General features: G+C 39.5%; 2 protein-coding genes across 4 annotated transcripts in view; one reads left to right on the forward strand and one right to left on the reverse strand.

The window, feature by feature from the left end:
* flrt1b (fibronectin leucine rich transmembrane protein 1b) overlaps positions 1–7,126 on the reverse strand; it is a 40,539-nt gene extending 33,413 nt beyond the window's left edge. Inside the window, exon 1 of the mRNA XM_051954448.1 lies at positions 6,987–7,126. The gene's annotated coding sequence lies outside the window, so the exon portion shown is untranslated. The remainder of the gene's footprint in view (positions 1–6,986) is intronic.
* The window catches only part of macrod1 (mono-ADP ribosylhydrolase 1), a 134,838-nt gene that overhangs the window by 62,521 nt on the left and 54,469 nt on the right, over positions 1–17,848 (forward strand). For all 3 annotated transcript variants that reach the window (XM_022203272.2, XM_022203273.2, XM_051954450.1), the window contains exon 4: positions 14,438–14,467. In XM_022203272.2, coding sequence (XP_022058964.2) covers positions 14,438–14,467 — 30 coding nt within the window. The remainder of the gene's footprint in view (positions 1–14,437; positions 14,468–17,848) is intronic.

A 17,848-nucleotide genomic window follows, 5' to 3' on the forward strand; every position in this document is an offset into this window, starting at 1 on the left:
TAATTTATTGACTAGTTGCCAACTGTTACATTTGTCATCATTTTTGATAATTAATTGATTTTTGTATTTTTTAAAAGAAAAAAGTGTCAAATGATTCAATTCCAACTTCAAGTTGAGTACACTCTAAAACAAACTGTTTCCTTACAAATTTGCTGTTGTCATCCAGATTTTATCAGTATTTTTTTTTAAATTCCATGTTATAGTTTAACATATTGCCATTTTACAAATATTTTACCTTATTTAAATTCAAAGGATGTGTATCAAAAGTTAGTTATAATAATTTATAATCATTTTAAAAAACTGTTTACAGATTTTCCTTGTTTGATTAAATTACATATAATAATTTAAAATACAGCTATTTGTCAATATTTGAAATAAAAAAACTGTAAAATAAAGATAGAAAAAGGTCAAGACTTTTTTTGTTATTTTACAGATTATCCTTGTTTTGTGAAATTACGTATTATAACTCACAGAAGCACAGAAAACATGATTAATTTACAAGTTCACTGTTTAAATTGTAAATGATGTCAACATCAAAAATCTATATTTTTATAAACAGTACAATAAAAGTTTTTGTTTTAAAACTAATTTTAACGGTAGTTTTGAGAACAGTTATTTGTTAGTATGTTACAGATTCACCCTGTTTTGTTAAATGACAGATAATAACTGGTAAAAGAACAGAAAAGTTATTCATTTACACTTTTTAAGAAATAGGCCAAAACTCTAAATAATATCCACATTCTTATTTTACAATTGCTTAATGACACATTTTAAAATGTTTTTTTTCTTTTACTGTATTTCAGTTGGAAAAAAGTATTATACAGATTTTTGACATTATTTGAGAGGCAAATTATGTACATTAAGGATTGAAAAAATGTTTTAAAATTTTATTTTACTGTTCTTTTACAGATTTTTCCTGTTTCGTGAAATTATGGACACTATTTAGTAAAATCGAAGAAAAAATATAATTTTCAAAACTGTAAATAATGCCAACATTAAAAATCTGTATTTATTTATTTTTTTACAAATAGTTGTGGGTTCCTGAACATTTTTCCTGTATTCAAATAAGCTAAAAAGTCAAGTTATTGTCAGTGAGCTTCATGCCTTCATGCAGTAAGTAATGAGATCCTGCATGAACAGACTTTTCTGCCTAATACACACGGCAGATTTCAGTTTTCCTGCATTCTTTTTATTGGGTCTAATTTGGCAGGGCTGTTATAAAAGTGGTGTCGTCACATGTCCCATTGCACCAATTAGGAATTAGTAACTGAATCAAAATCTGTTTGGACACAATCAATCACATCTGATCAAATCACACGCACACAGTCCCGATGGAAATCCTTTTTTCTTGAACTGTGTATAATAATTAGGGGAGTTGAAAAAATCTAAATGGTCAGATTCCAGCTATTTTTACATGAACATTTTCTGTTTTCTTTACTCCTTTATGACAGTAAACTGGATATCTTTGAGTTGTGAACCAAACAAAACACTTGAGGACAACATCTTGAGCTTTGGGAGACACTGATCAACATACAGTATTTCACCATTTTCTGACATTTCAGGGGACAAACAACTAATCTATTATCAAAAAATAACGGAGAAATTAACAGTGAAACTTTGTTGTTGCTCTAATTTTAGGGTCAGTGGAAACATACAGGCCAGTGCAACACAAATACACTCTCCAGCATCAGACTGAGAAGTAAAGACAAGGTTCCTTAAGGCCTAATGACTGAGAGCCAGCACTGGTTAAATTGATATTGATGTGTTTTAATTCAGTCTTGGTGATTTTTATTTGCCTAAGAGGCACACCTCACAATTAATTTGCATTTATTACCTTTGGGCTGTTCACTCACAAAAGAGTCACCACAGCGTAGCCCTCGGAAAGCTGCCGCTACGCAGCAATATTAAATTTAGCCTTCGTTGGCAGAACTTGCTCATGTCAGACCTGGGTGCAAACGCTGGCACACCTCTCTCCTCTGCAGTCACGCACACAATTGCAGCTGATCTGCACACAGAGCATCTGTAGAGGGCCCATGTGGGCCCCTTGGGGCTCTGGCTGAGGGTGCAGCTGCACCACCAGCACCCTCTGGCGCTCTTCCAGAGATAGCTTCCAAGGATTTAGCCTGATTCATTTAGAAAGACTCCCACCGTCAGAGTCAAAATCACCATCAGAATGTGATAATACTGCGTTTGACAGTATAAAGTATAGAGTCTCGTTCATGCTGAACTTTTGAGTTTGGTGACTCATATTTTTCACATGGACGTGTGAAGAGATGTCAACACTGATGGATGCTATTGCTGTTTTCTGACAAAATAATGTGACACATACAGTATTTGACATTTCTGTACCATATATTCTTCTATTCTGCTCTTCTGATATAATATACCATGTATAGTAAGATAACAAGTGCTGCTTGATCATTCTCATTCTACTGTTAAAGTGCAGTATAAGTCATGTCATATCATAATCTCAATTTGAACTCTGACATGAACATCTGAGGTAAATTACAGTATAATGTAATTCAATCCTTAAGTTTATCACTATCAGTTTCTGCATATTGAAGTGTTTATGCATTATTTTTGTTGGAAATTGTTAAATGGAGTGATTGTGTTACCATCAATTCAGTATTTTTTCATATTATTTTATGATGTTCTTAATGAAAAATAGCAACCATATTCCTACAGGAAATATTAGCCTGTCTGTGCTAAATTACTGTAATTTATGATGTAGTTATCCCTCATGGTGTCAATTTAATAGCCTTGTGCAGGCAATTATTGTCTTAAGTAAAGTAGGTTAAAGCATTAGCTGTGCAGTCCCTTCACATTCCTAGTATGAACACATGCTAAACAACCACAAACACAGAACAAAGTGGCCCAGGTTATATTTGAAAAACTCCGGCTAGAATGTCATTTGGGCTCATTGATTTGATATGATATTGGTAAAATTGCTCGTTCTCTGGTTCTGCATTCATCTCCTACTTAGTTCTCTGCATCATAAAAATTGTGTTTTCAAGTCCTGAAACAGGTAAAATTGGACCGAAAATTTAAAAACTGATAGTTTCTCTGAACATTTTTCGGGATTGCAAGTCTGATATTGTGGTTATTTTGCACACACCGCCTAGATATTCAACTCTGGTAGCTAGTTAGATCACAAAAGGACAAATAAAGCCTTCTGCTCTCATTCTTATTGTACACATCTTACACTGCTTTCTACTGATGCATTTGCATGTTGCTTAAATTAGTTGATCATATTCAGATGGGACTTCCTGTCTGTTGGGGCTAATGCAACCTGATAGGTTTCTTCAAGGACAACTAAACCTGATATCCGTTTGTAATGTCAAACAAAACCTTTATCCAGCATTATGTGTTGTGTTGGTAGAGGTTTAGGAACAGTTTAACATTGTACCATTTATTCTTTTCTGTTTTTGCAAAATGAATAAATTAACTCTCAACTTCCAGACCATTCTGCTGGCAGAAAGATCCATATTTAGATTTTAAAAATTCCTACAGAATCAGCAAAAAAATCATACAAATTGTGCCAAATCTGTAAAAACCCAGCCCTTAGTTACAGACGGAGGGACAGAGCTTCATGCTGGACATGACTGCGTGAACTCCAGCTGCTGACACTACAGACTGCAGGGTTGTGTCTTAGAGACTCACTGAACAACAACTTGAGTCTGTTCCTTTTTTTTGTAGAATTACACTCTAACAGGAAGAAGAATCCACATTTCAAATAATGCTTCATTGTAAGTCAAACTAATAGACAGCCTTGAAAGCTTTAAAAAAATCTAAGTTGGTCTACATTGCAGATTAATACCAAATACCTCCCAAAGTACCAAAAGCAGACCACAACTTAACAGTCCTTGAACTACTCATCTGTGAGCAGCTGTTTCATCAGGAAACTCAACCAATTCTAGGGCTACAAATCACTTATTTATCAAAGTCACTTATTTCTACATGTCTACTTAAAAATGTCAAAGGAGATGTTTGTTCTGTCCAGATCCAGTAGAAACGCAAAAATTCTGTGGCACTCAACACTACTGAGAATCCATTAGTGATTCAGCTGTAACCAGCAATCATTTGAGGAAAATCAAAGACTTTTCAACTGAGGTGTGTTCCTGGAAAAATGTTGTGCATGTTGTTTCCTGCTTTTTTTGTATTCTTGTTCAGAAAAGGAACCAATTTCACTTTTTATTCTTTATGCTTTATGACATAATGACTCACAGCACAGAGGACATTTCTGTGTTCTTTCTACTTTTAGCCATGTTTGTTTCCATAGAAAGACAGGACTTTAAACTGCAGTGAAAAATGAATCCACAGTGACTAAAAAGTGACAGGAGCAAAAAACATCCAGATACTGAATGAAGTAGACAACTATTTTTAGTATAAAATGTATAAAAGTGCAGACGGATAGCGGTCATAAATCAGCAAATCTGTGTTGCCAGATAACTTGCATGGTTTTAACAACAGCTGAGAAATAATCTTGTATTCTCTAAATTTTTGTCTTATTTCACAAAATCTAAAATAAGTTTAGCCTCATTAATTAGAGGTAGTTTAGTCAAAAATGCAATGCGGTCTTCATAAAAAATAAAAGAACCCACCTTCACTACTTTTCACTTCACTTGTTATCAATAAAATGTCCAAGGTTGTTTCTACCACATATTGACAGTGTTATAAGTAATTGATTTAACTTTATGGATTGGACTGAGTTGTTGTTCAGCACCAAGTCACTGAGTAGCTCTCTATTATATCTGCTGTGGATAGTGGGTATTTCAGGTTGTGTTGTGGAGTTGTTGAGGAAGTAAACAAACTAGCTGCTGCTGTAGTAGCCGTAGTCACAAGAGTTTTCAAAGTGAAAAAAATCTAATGCAAATAGTCTGACCCTCCAGTCGGCCATTTCTGCACTGGATCGCTGCACATTTGCTTAAAGTTGAACTCTGGCCAACTCTCTGCTGTTTTCAAGTTGTCTAAGATCTTTAGTCTTGTCACACCTTATCTTAGCATACATTTGAAAAAAGAGACTACCAGCTGCTTGGCGTCATGTTGCTACTGCAGGTGTGAGCGAATGTAAAAGTAATTAGCCACGATAGCATCCACACTTGCCACGTAAATCTGTTTTAACACCGAATGTACGTACGAATACACACTTTGCAGTTCGTTACACTCAGGTGTGAATAAGATGGTGTGACGCTTCAAAATAGAGGTAAGACTGCAAACAACAGAAAAATGGACTGCAATGACTAGCTTCGACTCAGATTGTCTGATAATCAATAATAAATACGCAAATTTCGGCTCATTCGTCATTGAAGGCAAATTCTTTCATCTGACTGATTTCTTCATTCTTGTATGGTCACTGTTTTCTTGTAGTCTGTCAGCCTTTTTCTGCTGAAAAAGTGATGTTTTCTAATCTGACTTAACCCTCTGAACTCCATGAAGTGTCAGAGTATTCTTTGCTCTGGCAGTTGTTACTCACAGGGGGCTCATTTTTCACTGCATTATGAAGTCCTGCACCTCCATGGAAACAGCACAACCATGGCTAAAAGAAAGAAAGAACTCACAAATGTCTGTGGTGCAGTTTGACACAGATGTGATGCCATAAATCATAAAAAAGAAAGAAAAGTGTTACTTATATAATTATTTACTTTTACAAAAAAAAAATTATAACATGTAAATCATTTTTCCAAGTGCACAGAGGTGTTACCAATAATGGAAAGAAATTGTAACTCTGTAGACTACAGATATATTACTATTTACACATTTGTATCTGTGCCCATACCTGCATCCTCTCTGCTTTGTGTAAACACAGTCTGCAGTTCAGCCAAAATTTTGAATTTTTGTCATGTGACCATTGATCACAGCTGAGTCCCTGATGACTTCACAGTTACACTGAGGAGTGCAGAATTTTTTGCTTTTTACAGAATCCGGTTATTGCGACTGGTTTATTTAATTTTATTTTTTTGCAAATTTTTAACTTCAACAAGGAACTGATATCCATAAAACATCACAATTGGTTTCGTGGTTTGATGAAAGATGGTGTCACAGATAAATAAAAAAAAAAGGATTTTCAAAAAGTGAAATAGCTGATGATTCTTTGCTGTTTCTCTTCCTCTAATAAATTATGTAATTTTGGTGATTTAAAAAAAAAAAAAGAAAACATGCCTTTTGCACCTGCCAGCAGATTTTGCATTTAAAACAGTTAAATACAATTAACTAAACAGCAATTAGTCATTTGGCATTAAAGGCAAGTGCTTTCGTCTTCCTATTAGCTTCAAATTGTTCAGTTAGTTTTCCTTTATTCTGTGTCTTTTCTTGCTCAAAATGTGGTGTTTTATTAAGCTGCACTGCAATCTTATTTAACCTCAGAAAAAGGTTGAGAACTGTGTCTGCATTTATCCTGCACCGTATCAAAAGATTTGTCCCCCCTGACATAAGGACAACAACAAATTGATATTCCCAAGCTGACCAAATAAATGATTGCTGGAAGTGAAATGACTGAAAGAGAGGCATGGTGGTTAGGACAAGTGTGTGAGGGAGGGAGGGAGAGGGAAGTGAGAGAGGGAGGAATACACAAACAGGTTGCACTGGGGCCTGGGGAATAAAGAGGGAGACGGCACGGAGAAAGAAAAATAAGATGGAGGGCCGTAAAAAGCGAAGACAGAGGACTGATTTAACACAGGGCTGCATGTAAAGTAGATTTTACCCTGTTTTCATCATCACCATCATTACTTGTGACTTGTAACATAATCCCAGAGAGACAGACACACATTCAGACACACAGGTGATTAAACACCAGTTTTTACACTGAGCCAAACAACAGCTGAAAGCTCACATCCTCCAGAGTCTGTCCTCTCACAGCCAACTTCTTCCTCCTCTTTCTGGCCAGGTTTTTAAGCATTTAGCTCCTGTCCCTCACGGATGCATCAATCTGCCTCCCTCTCCATGTGCCCCCTCTCCCCCTTGTCTCCCCCCTTTGCGTCATTACTTACCTCCCAAGAAAGAAGCAGAAGTACGCTCCATCTTGTTGTTTTATGTTCCCAGCAAATTTAGTCCTGCGTCTCCCTTCTCCACCCTCAAGTCTCTTTCACTTCATCTCCGTCTCTCACTCACTCACCCTCCATCACCCCTCCCTCCCTCTCTCTCTCTCCCCCCAGCTCCTCCCGAGCCCTTCCTCCGTCCCCTGACACCTCACACTCTCCTCCTCCTCCTCCTCTACTCCCTCCCTGTCAACTTACCCACCCTCCTCCCCTGTCTTTGCGCTCTGTATGTAGTTGTATAACTTATCACCCCGATCCCTTCCCCACTCGATAATTGGTGTGTCTCGGCAGCATATGCCGGCACGCTTTATTTAGCGGCTCCATATTAGCTGTTCCAATTAGTCGTCTCATACCAATAAGAAAAAGAAACTGTTGGCCTTCATGTATTCAGTGCCACGGGAGGAGGTGTGCGCTTGTGTTTGGCCATGCAACAACTGTGGCCAACGCGGGCGCACACACACACACATACACACACATGCACACGCACGCACGCGGTTACGCTGCGTCCACACACGCCCTGGTGGAGGGTGCATGTGGGTTTTAGCAGATGGTGAAACACTTTCCCTCGAGTATCGACATTACTCTCTCTCTCCATCTCTCTCCGTCTCGCTCCATCTCGCTCTCTCTAATTAACTAGGTTTCAGTAACAAACCTTTGGGCTTTGCTGTCGCCATGGTTACCCAAACACTGAAACGCGACTGTTTGCGTGTGTGTGTCTGTGTGTGCGTGCGCAGTGACTGCTGGCAAGTATGTGCACGCACGTCTTGTGTTTGTAACCTTCTGCTCCTGCACTCTCCTCTGTGTGTGTGTGTGTGTGTGTGTGTGTGTGTGTGTGTGTGTGTGTGTGTGTGTGTGTGTGTGTGTGTGTGTGTGTGTGTGTGCGTGCGTGTGTGCGCGTGTGTGTGCGCGTGTGTGTGCGCGTGTGTCTGTCCACATCTCTACAACTGCGTGATTGTGCATGCACAGGAGCATTTTGGTTGCTTTGATGCCTTTGTTTCTCCACAAGGCTCCGAGGCTGGTTCAGTCTCAAGCACATATGTATCTACGAGAACAGCATCATTACACAGGATCATTGAAAATTTATCAAAGGGTCCACTGTACCTTACATAAGACAATCTTAACAATTATATAATCCTATGAATAAAGATCACAAGTGCGATTCGTTTTAAATGGGGATGGAATTAAAATAAATTCGGGACTTTTCAGAGATGGTAGAAGTGTGAATATGAACTTGGCACACCTCCTCTGAGAGGTAAAATAAAAATAGGATGTTGGCATATATATTACAGCTTTTGAACTGCCTGGGCAGTCAGCCGTGTATATAATTACGAACCGAGTCTTTGCACGGAAAAAGCATACTTTAACATCGAAGGACGGATGAGCAGTCAACCCCACATTAGTACTTGATGCATTTTTTAAGACTGTGCAGCGTAAAGGCAGACAGGAGAGCATTGTTAAGACTTCAGTATGTTTCAAACGAAGTAGGTCATACAACGTGCTGTCCGTTCATGTCTGAAGGCAACACTGTTGATATCAGTCATAGCCTCCTCTGGGCAGCACTGCACTGCCTCCCTGATCTCTCTCCAAGAACTTCTTGTCTCCTCTTGCACGTCTTTGTTGTCTTGATTCATTAGATCGTACAAGCGGGGATAACGGTCCACACTTTCACTCTCTCCTCAAAGGCGTTCATGGTGTTGCTGTCACTTGGACACAAGAGCAGTGACAGTGTGAGGGAGGAAAAAGAGGAGAGCTTGAGAGAGAAATTCAAATCCGTCTAACTTTCAGACTTATAAAGACCTGGCCAAACGCTGTGTCGGGTGGTCATGACTGGTTTTATTAGCATTTGGAGGCATTTTTTGTTTTATGTCTGAAACTAAGGGTCTAACCACAGGTTGTATCGCCTCTAAAAGAGACATTTCTTACTAGCTACAAGGGACCGTCATTATAGACAAAAAAACACAGAAATTTAAAATGTAATTTACTAAGTTTTGGTGTCAGTCTTTTAGATCGACGAAGGAGTCTTTACACACTGATGGCAGCCTTTTTAATCCAGAAGGCAATCCAAACATTAGTCATTAGGACCCATGCAAGACCTGATACTTTGTCAAAATTCTTCTTTATAATGTACAGTGAGAACATTTTAAATGGCATTTTACTATCCAATCATACCTTTACATACAAAATCATAAAAAAATCATCTCTGATTACTATTAACTGTAAAACTATATTCATCCATGCATTTAGATATAAGGATCATGTGCACATTTAAAGGATAAGTGATTAACTGAAATATGGTCTGGTCCCCTTGAATTGTCAATATCGGTTTCCTAGCTACACAATTACAGTCTTTAGTAGCTTTGATGTTTGTTAACGTTGATATAATATGAAAGGAATCTCATTGCCATGAGCTGACAAAGAATCAACAGCTCCTCCTTCCAATGCTACAAGCCCCATATTGTGCTCCTTTTAACCAAGTTAATGAAAGTCCCACATTTCTAGAATGTGTCTTTCAATTTTTCAACCGACAAAACTGCAGAGATGATTCCTTTTACAGTGACTGTATTACCTCTGGTTTGCTTCTAAATGATCAGTTTCAGTGTCTGTAGCTTTTAATGCTGCTGATCTCTTTCTTTCCACGCCCCCTTCAGTGAAGAAGACTCTCTTTGCATCTGTCATTGACAACAGGGATCAAAACAGTTGGCTAGATAGCAGCCAATGTTCAGCATTACAATTTCCACAGTGTTGACCTGTGAACATATAATCAAAGCTTGTTAATCATATTAGCTGCACAACATGCTAGCATGAAATGTTTTTCTGTTGTTGTGATGAGATTGCTGTAAGTAATCAGAGTAATCCACTGGGTTTTCCGTTCTTTAGATGCTGGGCGTGCTTTAAGACTCTTGTGTTCGCTCTTAAAGCCAGACATTTTAGAGTTTGGAGACTCTAGTAAAGTAGAGTAAAACTGTTCTTTCTGAATTTCTCACCTGGAAACAGCAAATGCTCAGTAAGCAGGATGATGGAAATTTTGAGCAAGATGATAATTGGTTTGTTAGCTGGAATGTAGCAGCTCGGTGAAATTTGCTTGTAAAGCTGGGAGGCTATCTAGTTGTGGTGTGACTTGAGGAATGGCAGAAGTAAACATTTTCATATCCTAACAGCTTTTATTTTACACCTCCAAGTTTATAACAACCACAAAACACAGTAAAATGGATTTTCACCGTATGGGACCTTGTTAAAGTTGATATAATGTGAAAGGAGTCTCTCATTGTGATGAACCTGCAGAGACTCAGCACCTTCTCCTTCGCTTTTTTAGCCTTGGCCCTCAACTTTACTGCTTTAAAGTTTTTTTTTGGCATTTTGCCTTTTTATTGGATAATTGCTGTAGAGCCAGACAGGAAAAGTGGGTAAGAGAGCAGAGGAATGACAGGCAGCAAAAGTTTGTCCGTTCATGACTTGAACCAGGAACTCGGCTGCTCAGGGCATTTTTGCTCAAGTGGTAAATACCCTAAGCTCTTGGCCGTCATGTTTCCCTGCAACTTGACTGTTGTGGTTCACCTTCACTGCTCTCCTGGCGTTGCTTTTGGCTGCAGCAGGGATTCCTACAATCCCACTGTACTCTGCCTGCTCAGCACCAAACAGCAGTCGGACACATTTAGCAACTATCTGGTGGACATAGTGGATCATTTAGCAGCTAAAGAGCCAGATATTTCCCTGAGGTGTGGGTAGAGATCACAAACAGAGCTAAAAGAGTGAACATTGGAATGATATTCACGAGGGTAGACAGAGCCATGACTGAAAACAAATGGTAATATGGCTTTATAACTTCTGGATATGTGAATAAGTAGCTGTTTGATAACAAGTCTATCAGCTTACTGGAAGATATTCAACAGATTTCTTTCTCGACTTGTTTCTGCTGCTCAAACGGACTAAAGAAATCAGTTATTGCAAGTTTGCGTTTTAATGATGTAACCAAATTTAGACAAACGGTTCAAAACTAGCTTGCAGTTACTAACAAATAATAAAGACAAGAAATCTGGACGTCTAAGTTGGTTCACCAATTCACCCCAACACCAGCTACACTGTGATGACTCTGGTTCCAGTCCAGTGCTCCATGTTAGCGCTGCATTCAGTCCCCTTCATGAACATCTGTCTGCCTTTAGAGAAGAAGCCTTCTGCCACCCAGGAGTTCAGACTCTATATTATAGGGCCCAGGACATGCTAGTCAACACAGATGGTTATTAGTAAGAACTAGTATGCTAAGATACTAAGATATAGCTTAATGTTCAGCCTGCAGCTAATGAGCACAGGATGAATGGCAGACGTAATGGAGACAATTTATCTGTCTGAGGTTTTTCATCAGAATGAGCTTCTATTCAAGTTCATCTTACGATTCGTGAGCTCTCAGACAAGCTGTGCACCTGAAATAGTCTCACGCTGTCACATTAAACAATCTCCTTTTTTTTCTAAGACTGCTGTATGGAGCTGCACATTTCAAATTAGAGAGTGGAGATATTCACTTTGGGAGATGTTACTGAGACAGTAGAGGAGTGTAGTGTGTTTAAAGGCTGAAATTAAGTGCTATTTACCATTAATGAGGCAGTGGGGAAAAAATGTTGGAGAGTAGAGGATTCTTGAGAAGGAGAAACATCTGTGGGATTTAGTTTCTTTTCATCCCTTTCTAAAATCAACTTGCCTCATACACAATCTGAGTGCATACCAAGTTGGCATAATGCCTACTGGCAAGGAGTAACTAAAATGAGAGACGTCTCCTGTGTGTTCTGACATAACTTTGTAACTGTCCCTCACAGAGCGATTATGTGCTTATCAGATTATCCAAACATGACAGCAACCAAAAAGTGACGCATGAGCAGAGAAAGAATTAGGAAACATGATTTGTGGGAGTTTATGGTCACGTTTGGGTTTCTTGGAAGTGCTGCAGATGTCCCCGGGCTAGCACTGCTGACTCCACACATTTATGGATATGCGGGTGAGAAAAACACTTGGGTATCGCATATGTCAAAAGCAGCCACAGCCAGCCTTATCACCCTGCCAGCAATTTACACTCGCAGGCATGTGCAGTGACTTGATTCAAGTAGGGAAGGTAATGATTTGGGACAAACTGGCCAGGAAGGCTGCAAGCATTAATTCACTCTTTGCCTTCCTGAAAAAACAGCTCATTATGTTGTTAGTTTAAGTTCCAGTCACCTGCTTGTTATCCAGGTAGAAAATCGCTGTTGAATTTTTTCATAACTAAAAGACAAATTGAACCATTTTGCCTATTTTCCCTCAATACGTTGTTTATTATCCTTTGGACCAAAGCCTCAGCATGAGTTTATTCATTCCCTTTGCAGTCTGTGAAGTTGCTCGTTCTTACTGTGCTGTGCTTCTCAGTCCTCATTGACAGGACTTGGAGCCTGCTGGTTCTAATTCTATTCATCTAATCAGGGACTGAGTTACACCTGCAATGCCAGGTGAATGCAATTAACTCAACTGGTTGGCAAAACCAGCAGAACTGTGAGCCCTAAGGACATGGATTGAGAACCACTCCTGGTGAGAAATGCTGACACCAATAGCAAATTATGTTGTGAAGGACAAATGTAGAGACAGTTTTCCCCCACAGCAAGTAAACATAGCTATAAGCCTCAGGTTTATTTCTCGATGCAAGTTCAGCCAATTAAATATAAGACTTGATTAAGTCTGTAGAGATCAGAGTTTCTCACACCCCCACACACTCATACAGCAGTTCAAATAGAGATATGTTTTGAGCCCAGATGCAGTGATGAAATGTTGTAAACAAGTTATCAAAACAGCTTCCTCTCGCCCAAGGTGATGTCTTCAAATGCATAGTACGTCTGACCAGCAGTCCAAAATCTACAAAAACTCAATTTATAGTTAGTAATAAACAAGTAAATAAAAGTAAAACAGAAAATTCCTCTCACTGGAGAAGATGACACCATGGTGAATGTTTCGAATTTTTGCTTGACAAACAATGAAAAATAATTACACCTTCTTTCCACATTTATCTGTATGCGATTCAAGCAAAGTCTATTCATTCCTGTGGGAGCCTGCATGTGTTCTGCACTGTGTTTGCAAAATTCCACTTTTTGTTTATTTCCAGAGTGAAATTTGCCATGAGTACATTGAAAAATCTGAGCCTTTGTAGTGGGTTATGGAGAGACTGCAGTATGTGCCAGGAAGCTGGAAAAGTTCTTGATTACTGTGCTGACTATGTTGTCAGTGAAACTGTGCAAATATATCCTGACTAGTGGACCTAGGAACATAGATCTACTGGTGAATCAAGATCTGCTTGCTAGCTAAACTATCCTTTTTCCTTTTAATATCAGTTGATCTACGTTCTGTACAGTCATGAATTCTGACCAAAAGAATGAGATTGTGGATGCATGCAGTCAAAATGAGTTTCCTCAGTAGGATGCTCAGTTCAGAGATGAAGTGATGAGCTTCGAGTAGACTCACTACTCCTTTGCGTTGAAAGAAGCCAGCTATGGTAGTCTGATTAGGGTTCTTCTTGGTTGCTTTCCTTTGGAGGTTTTTCTCGGCAGGTTCAATTAGGAGGAGACTCTGTGTAAACTCAGAGCTTGTTGGAGGGATTATGTATCTCATCTGGCCTGGGAACGCCTTGTGTTCCGGGATGAGAAAGCATTGCAGGGGAGAGGGATGTTTTGATGACCTGATTAGCCAGCTGTTGCCACTACCTGACTCTGGATACGTGGATGAAAGTGGATGGATAGTTTAGCTAGTTTGCCACATTTTAACTGTGTATGCAGAGTGCATGCAGTAGGTTTCATAAATCTTTTAACAAAATATTTTTCACAAAACTGTCCACATGCCCAGCAGGTGACCTCACTCATTTCCTTTCATTGAACACGAGGGGCATCGTCCTTTTATTGTACAAAATGTAACCAAATAAGGCTGAAAACACAGCATAGATCGATTATCAGAAAAGCTTATTCATGTTCACCCGCTGATCAATTAACTAATTAGCTGCTATAAAATAATGGTTTCATATAACCAGGACTAGTAGCTCTGTTGCAAAGAAAACACAGAAATAGTCAAACCTAGAAATGTAACCTTGAATTCAGCAGAGGTTATTTGTAATGAGGGCTGCAACTAATGTTTCTTTTGTTATTGATTATTCTGTTGATAATTTATGCAGTTCTCAAAGGATTTGGAGAAAAAATGCCAATCACAGGTCCTGTGAGGTCAAAGTGACATCCTCAACTGTGTTATACTCAAAGATTTTTAGTACTTTATGCAATATTAACTAGTTTTAGCCATGTATACATTTAAATTAATTAGTGTCTGTCCATGCGCCTCTGAATTGTTTCAGCTCTGGGTGAGAAAATGTATTCCTGATTATTTCTTCCTCCTTTTCTCTCTTTCAGCCAACAACAGTCTGCTCGGTGGAGGTGGAGGTAAGTCACAACCTGTCTGATCCTTTGCTTGTGTGCTTGCCAAGATACTTGCAGGCCTTAGCTGCTATTAACGGTATAGCTTTGTGGCGCAAATAGTCCTCTATGGACACCACATAATTTAAAAACATCCCGATTCTTTTATTCAGATAATGCAGTGCAGTTTGCTGGCCAAAAACTGTGTTTGTGTGACTGTTTTGTGTCCTGTGTGCGCCGTCTGTCTGCATCTCTCTTTGTGTCGGGTGGCAGGTAGCTCTTTGTTGTGGCAGGTGTTCCAAGTGTTTTTGCATGCTGCTCAGAGTGTGTCTGTCTGCCCCGTGCTACTGCGCGTTTGTGCGCGCAGGTGCAAAGTCAATAGTTCATAATTTATGGGTGTGGAGTGCTGTGGATATAAACAGTCATTTTTCAGTGTATTGTTGACTCAGTGCTTTGCTACGCGCGTGTGATTTTGGACGTCCGTGGTTAATCGATACTTGTAATAAATCTGTACCACTAATGCAGTAGCCACATTCGCTAAAGCATGTACACACACACACTTTGCTCGGCCTATGTGTGTGCGTTTGTTAATGCTTGCAAATTTAGGTGCCGGTGCATTTGCCTGTGGTTGTTTTCTTTCTCGTCATTTGTGCAAACAGCTTTAACCTTTCAGACCGGCTCGCTTGCACCGCCATCTTTAACCTTCCCATTTCTATGTGTGTGTGCATGCATTCATTTTTTCTTCCCAGTCTGTATGGTGAAATATTGAGTGGCACACCTGCTTGCTTGTATATTTGCGACGCGTACATTCATATGCCAGTTTATAACAGTGCATTTGCTTGCCTGAAATGATCTACGTCTCCACACACACACACACACACACACACACACGTGCTGCGCCCTCACTGATAAACACCAGCTGAGGCTCGAGTCATAAAAATGGACGGCACACTCTTCCTGTCGCTTCAGATATACACATGCAGTCAAGCACTTCGAGATCTACAGCATCGTTTGATGTTTTCCTGAGGTCTCTGATGGCTTTACACAGACAGATGGTTTCTAGAGAGCTCTCGATTGTGTGCAAAATGTGTGCATCAGGGTCTATGTAAAGCATGTTTCTGTTGTTTGCCCTGGCTCAGTTGATAGTTTCATTCAGTTATATTTAACCACGGCATCTGTTTTCATTTTTAAAATTCCAGTGACCGGCTGAAGGAGGCTACATATCCAACAGCCACTTTCTGAATCAGCCTTATCTGTTTCTCTGCCACTGTGCACCAGTTTCTCTCCCCGCTCAGTTGATTTCTCTCATGTCTTATTGTATTTATTTCCCTCTCGCTGTCTCTCTTTCCAGCTCTGTCCTTGGGGGTTTGCCAAGTCAGATAGAGCCTACAGTAGGTGTTAATTAGAGAGAGGTAAGGGTAGAGACAAGGGGAAGAATGGAATAAGCAAGAAAGATGGGAGGGAAATGATGCTTCGAGCGAGAAGACAAGAAAGACGAAGGCAGTGAAGGTCCAATAATGGCTGAGAGGCCATCACTGGGGATAGACAGATAGACAAAAGGAGAGCTGAGTGGAATAAACACACAAAAATCATTCAGCATGCATCTCCATTTGCCAGGATCACACTCTGTGCTGAGTAACCCAAGCGTTCCTTCATTCAGCTTTAGTGAGTTGTGTTTTTTCATCGGAGCTGAGACAACAAAGGGTCTTTACAGTGCTTTACCACTCGGTCTCAAGGGTACCTGGGTAAATGTCATTCAGTTAGATCAAACGCGCACCTGTCGACATTGTTTTCGCACTTCAATCTGGAGGAGTGCTGAGCTCAGGCAGCGCATCAACAACAAATTCAAGGACAGGAAATTAACCTTTTTTTTATGTCCAGTGGCTGCGTTGCTTATTTATTGCAGCGCTCATCTGTCATTTCAACTTTTCAATGCTCTGATTGATTTTTTAAATGCAGAGAAAACTGATGATGTTTGGAAATTTAGTCAGCCAGGTACCAATATATACACGTTTATATATGTATAGACTCACCGTCCATTTTTTAGGTACAAGGTGCTAGTAGTGGACAGTCTTTGTCTTCAGAACTGCTTTAAATCTTTGTGGTGTAGATTCAAGGTGATAGAAACTTTCTTTAGAGATTTTAGTCCATACTGACACGATGACATCACACAGCTGCTGCAGATCTGTGGGCGACTCTTTCATGATGCGAGTCTCATTTTTTTGCCACATTGCAAAGATGTAGGATATGGTCTAATTAGTATGTTAACCATTCTGGTTCCCATTCTGCTGATTGATTTTTGTTCGACAATTTTTGATAGTGATTCTTTGAGGTGCAGGTGGTCAGGCTTACAACAGTAAAATCCTGCTTCTACATTAATGCTCATGCAATAATAATTTAAGAATATAATACATTGTAATAGTGTAAGTCACTGGAGATATTATACATTTTATAAGTGCATGCTTGTCTTTAAGTAACATTTTAAAAGCAGGACTTTTACATTGCGGTGTTCATTTTATTTAAATGAAGGATGTGGGTATTTTCTCCATATTTCTCGCACATCTGTCTAAGTCAGAGTAAGTGTTGGTATAACCTGTAGTATATGGTCTTTACTCAGATGTGATGTGCCACGATATAGAGTCTGTGTGTTATGTTTGTTGTTAGAGAGGCAAATACAGCCCCTGTTCATGTAATGTTACTAAGACGTATATGAAGACCAACTGTTGTGTTAAATGTGAGCACTAGTAAAATTTGTTTTGGAACCATCGATCAGCTGTGCACCACTTTATCCTTTTCTCAGCTGACTTATGGCAAAAGGCAGGGTTCAGCCTGGACAGGTTACCAGTCCATCACAGGGACAGACAACCCAGCACACTCACGAAAACTTAGAATCACCAGTTAACCTCAGCATGTCTTTCCACTGTGGGGGGAAGCTGTAGCACCCAGTGAGAACCAACACAGGCACAGGGAGGACATGAAAACTTCATTCTGTCCAGAGATTTGAACCAAGTACCTTCTAGCTGTGAGACACTGAACCACTGTGCCGCCCTGTTTCAGAACGATAAGCAGAACTGAAATTAAACCTTGTTAATCATTTATTTTGAATCTGGACCCAAGGCCACGTTCTTGTTGTCATGTTCAAGTATATATTAAAAAGTGGGTATATTGTGGTCATAAAGGGCTGGACATAGTTAGCAACAATACTCAGGTAGGTGTTAAAATGATGCAGAGTTATTAAAAAGAGGCCCAAAATGTGCCAAGAAAATATCCTCCACGTGATCCCAGCAGCAGCCTGAGTTGTTGATGCAGCAGACAGATGGATCCATGTTTTCGCGTTGTTTACCCCAAATGCTGATCATACCATGTGAATGTTGCAGCAGAAACCGAGATTCATCACCTGGTTTCTCT

This window comes from Acanthochromis polyacanthus, chromosome 10, assembly GCF_021347895.1.
Source record: "Acanthochromis polyacanthus isolate Apoly-LR-REF ecotype Palm Island chromosome 10, KAUST_Apoly_ChrSc, whole genome shotgun sequence".
Lineage (NCBI taxonomy): Eukaryota > Metazoa > Chordata > Actinopteri > Pomacentridae > Acanthochromis > Acanthochromis polyacanthus.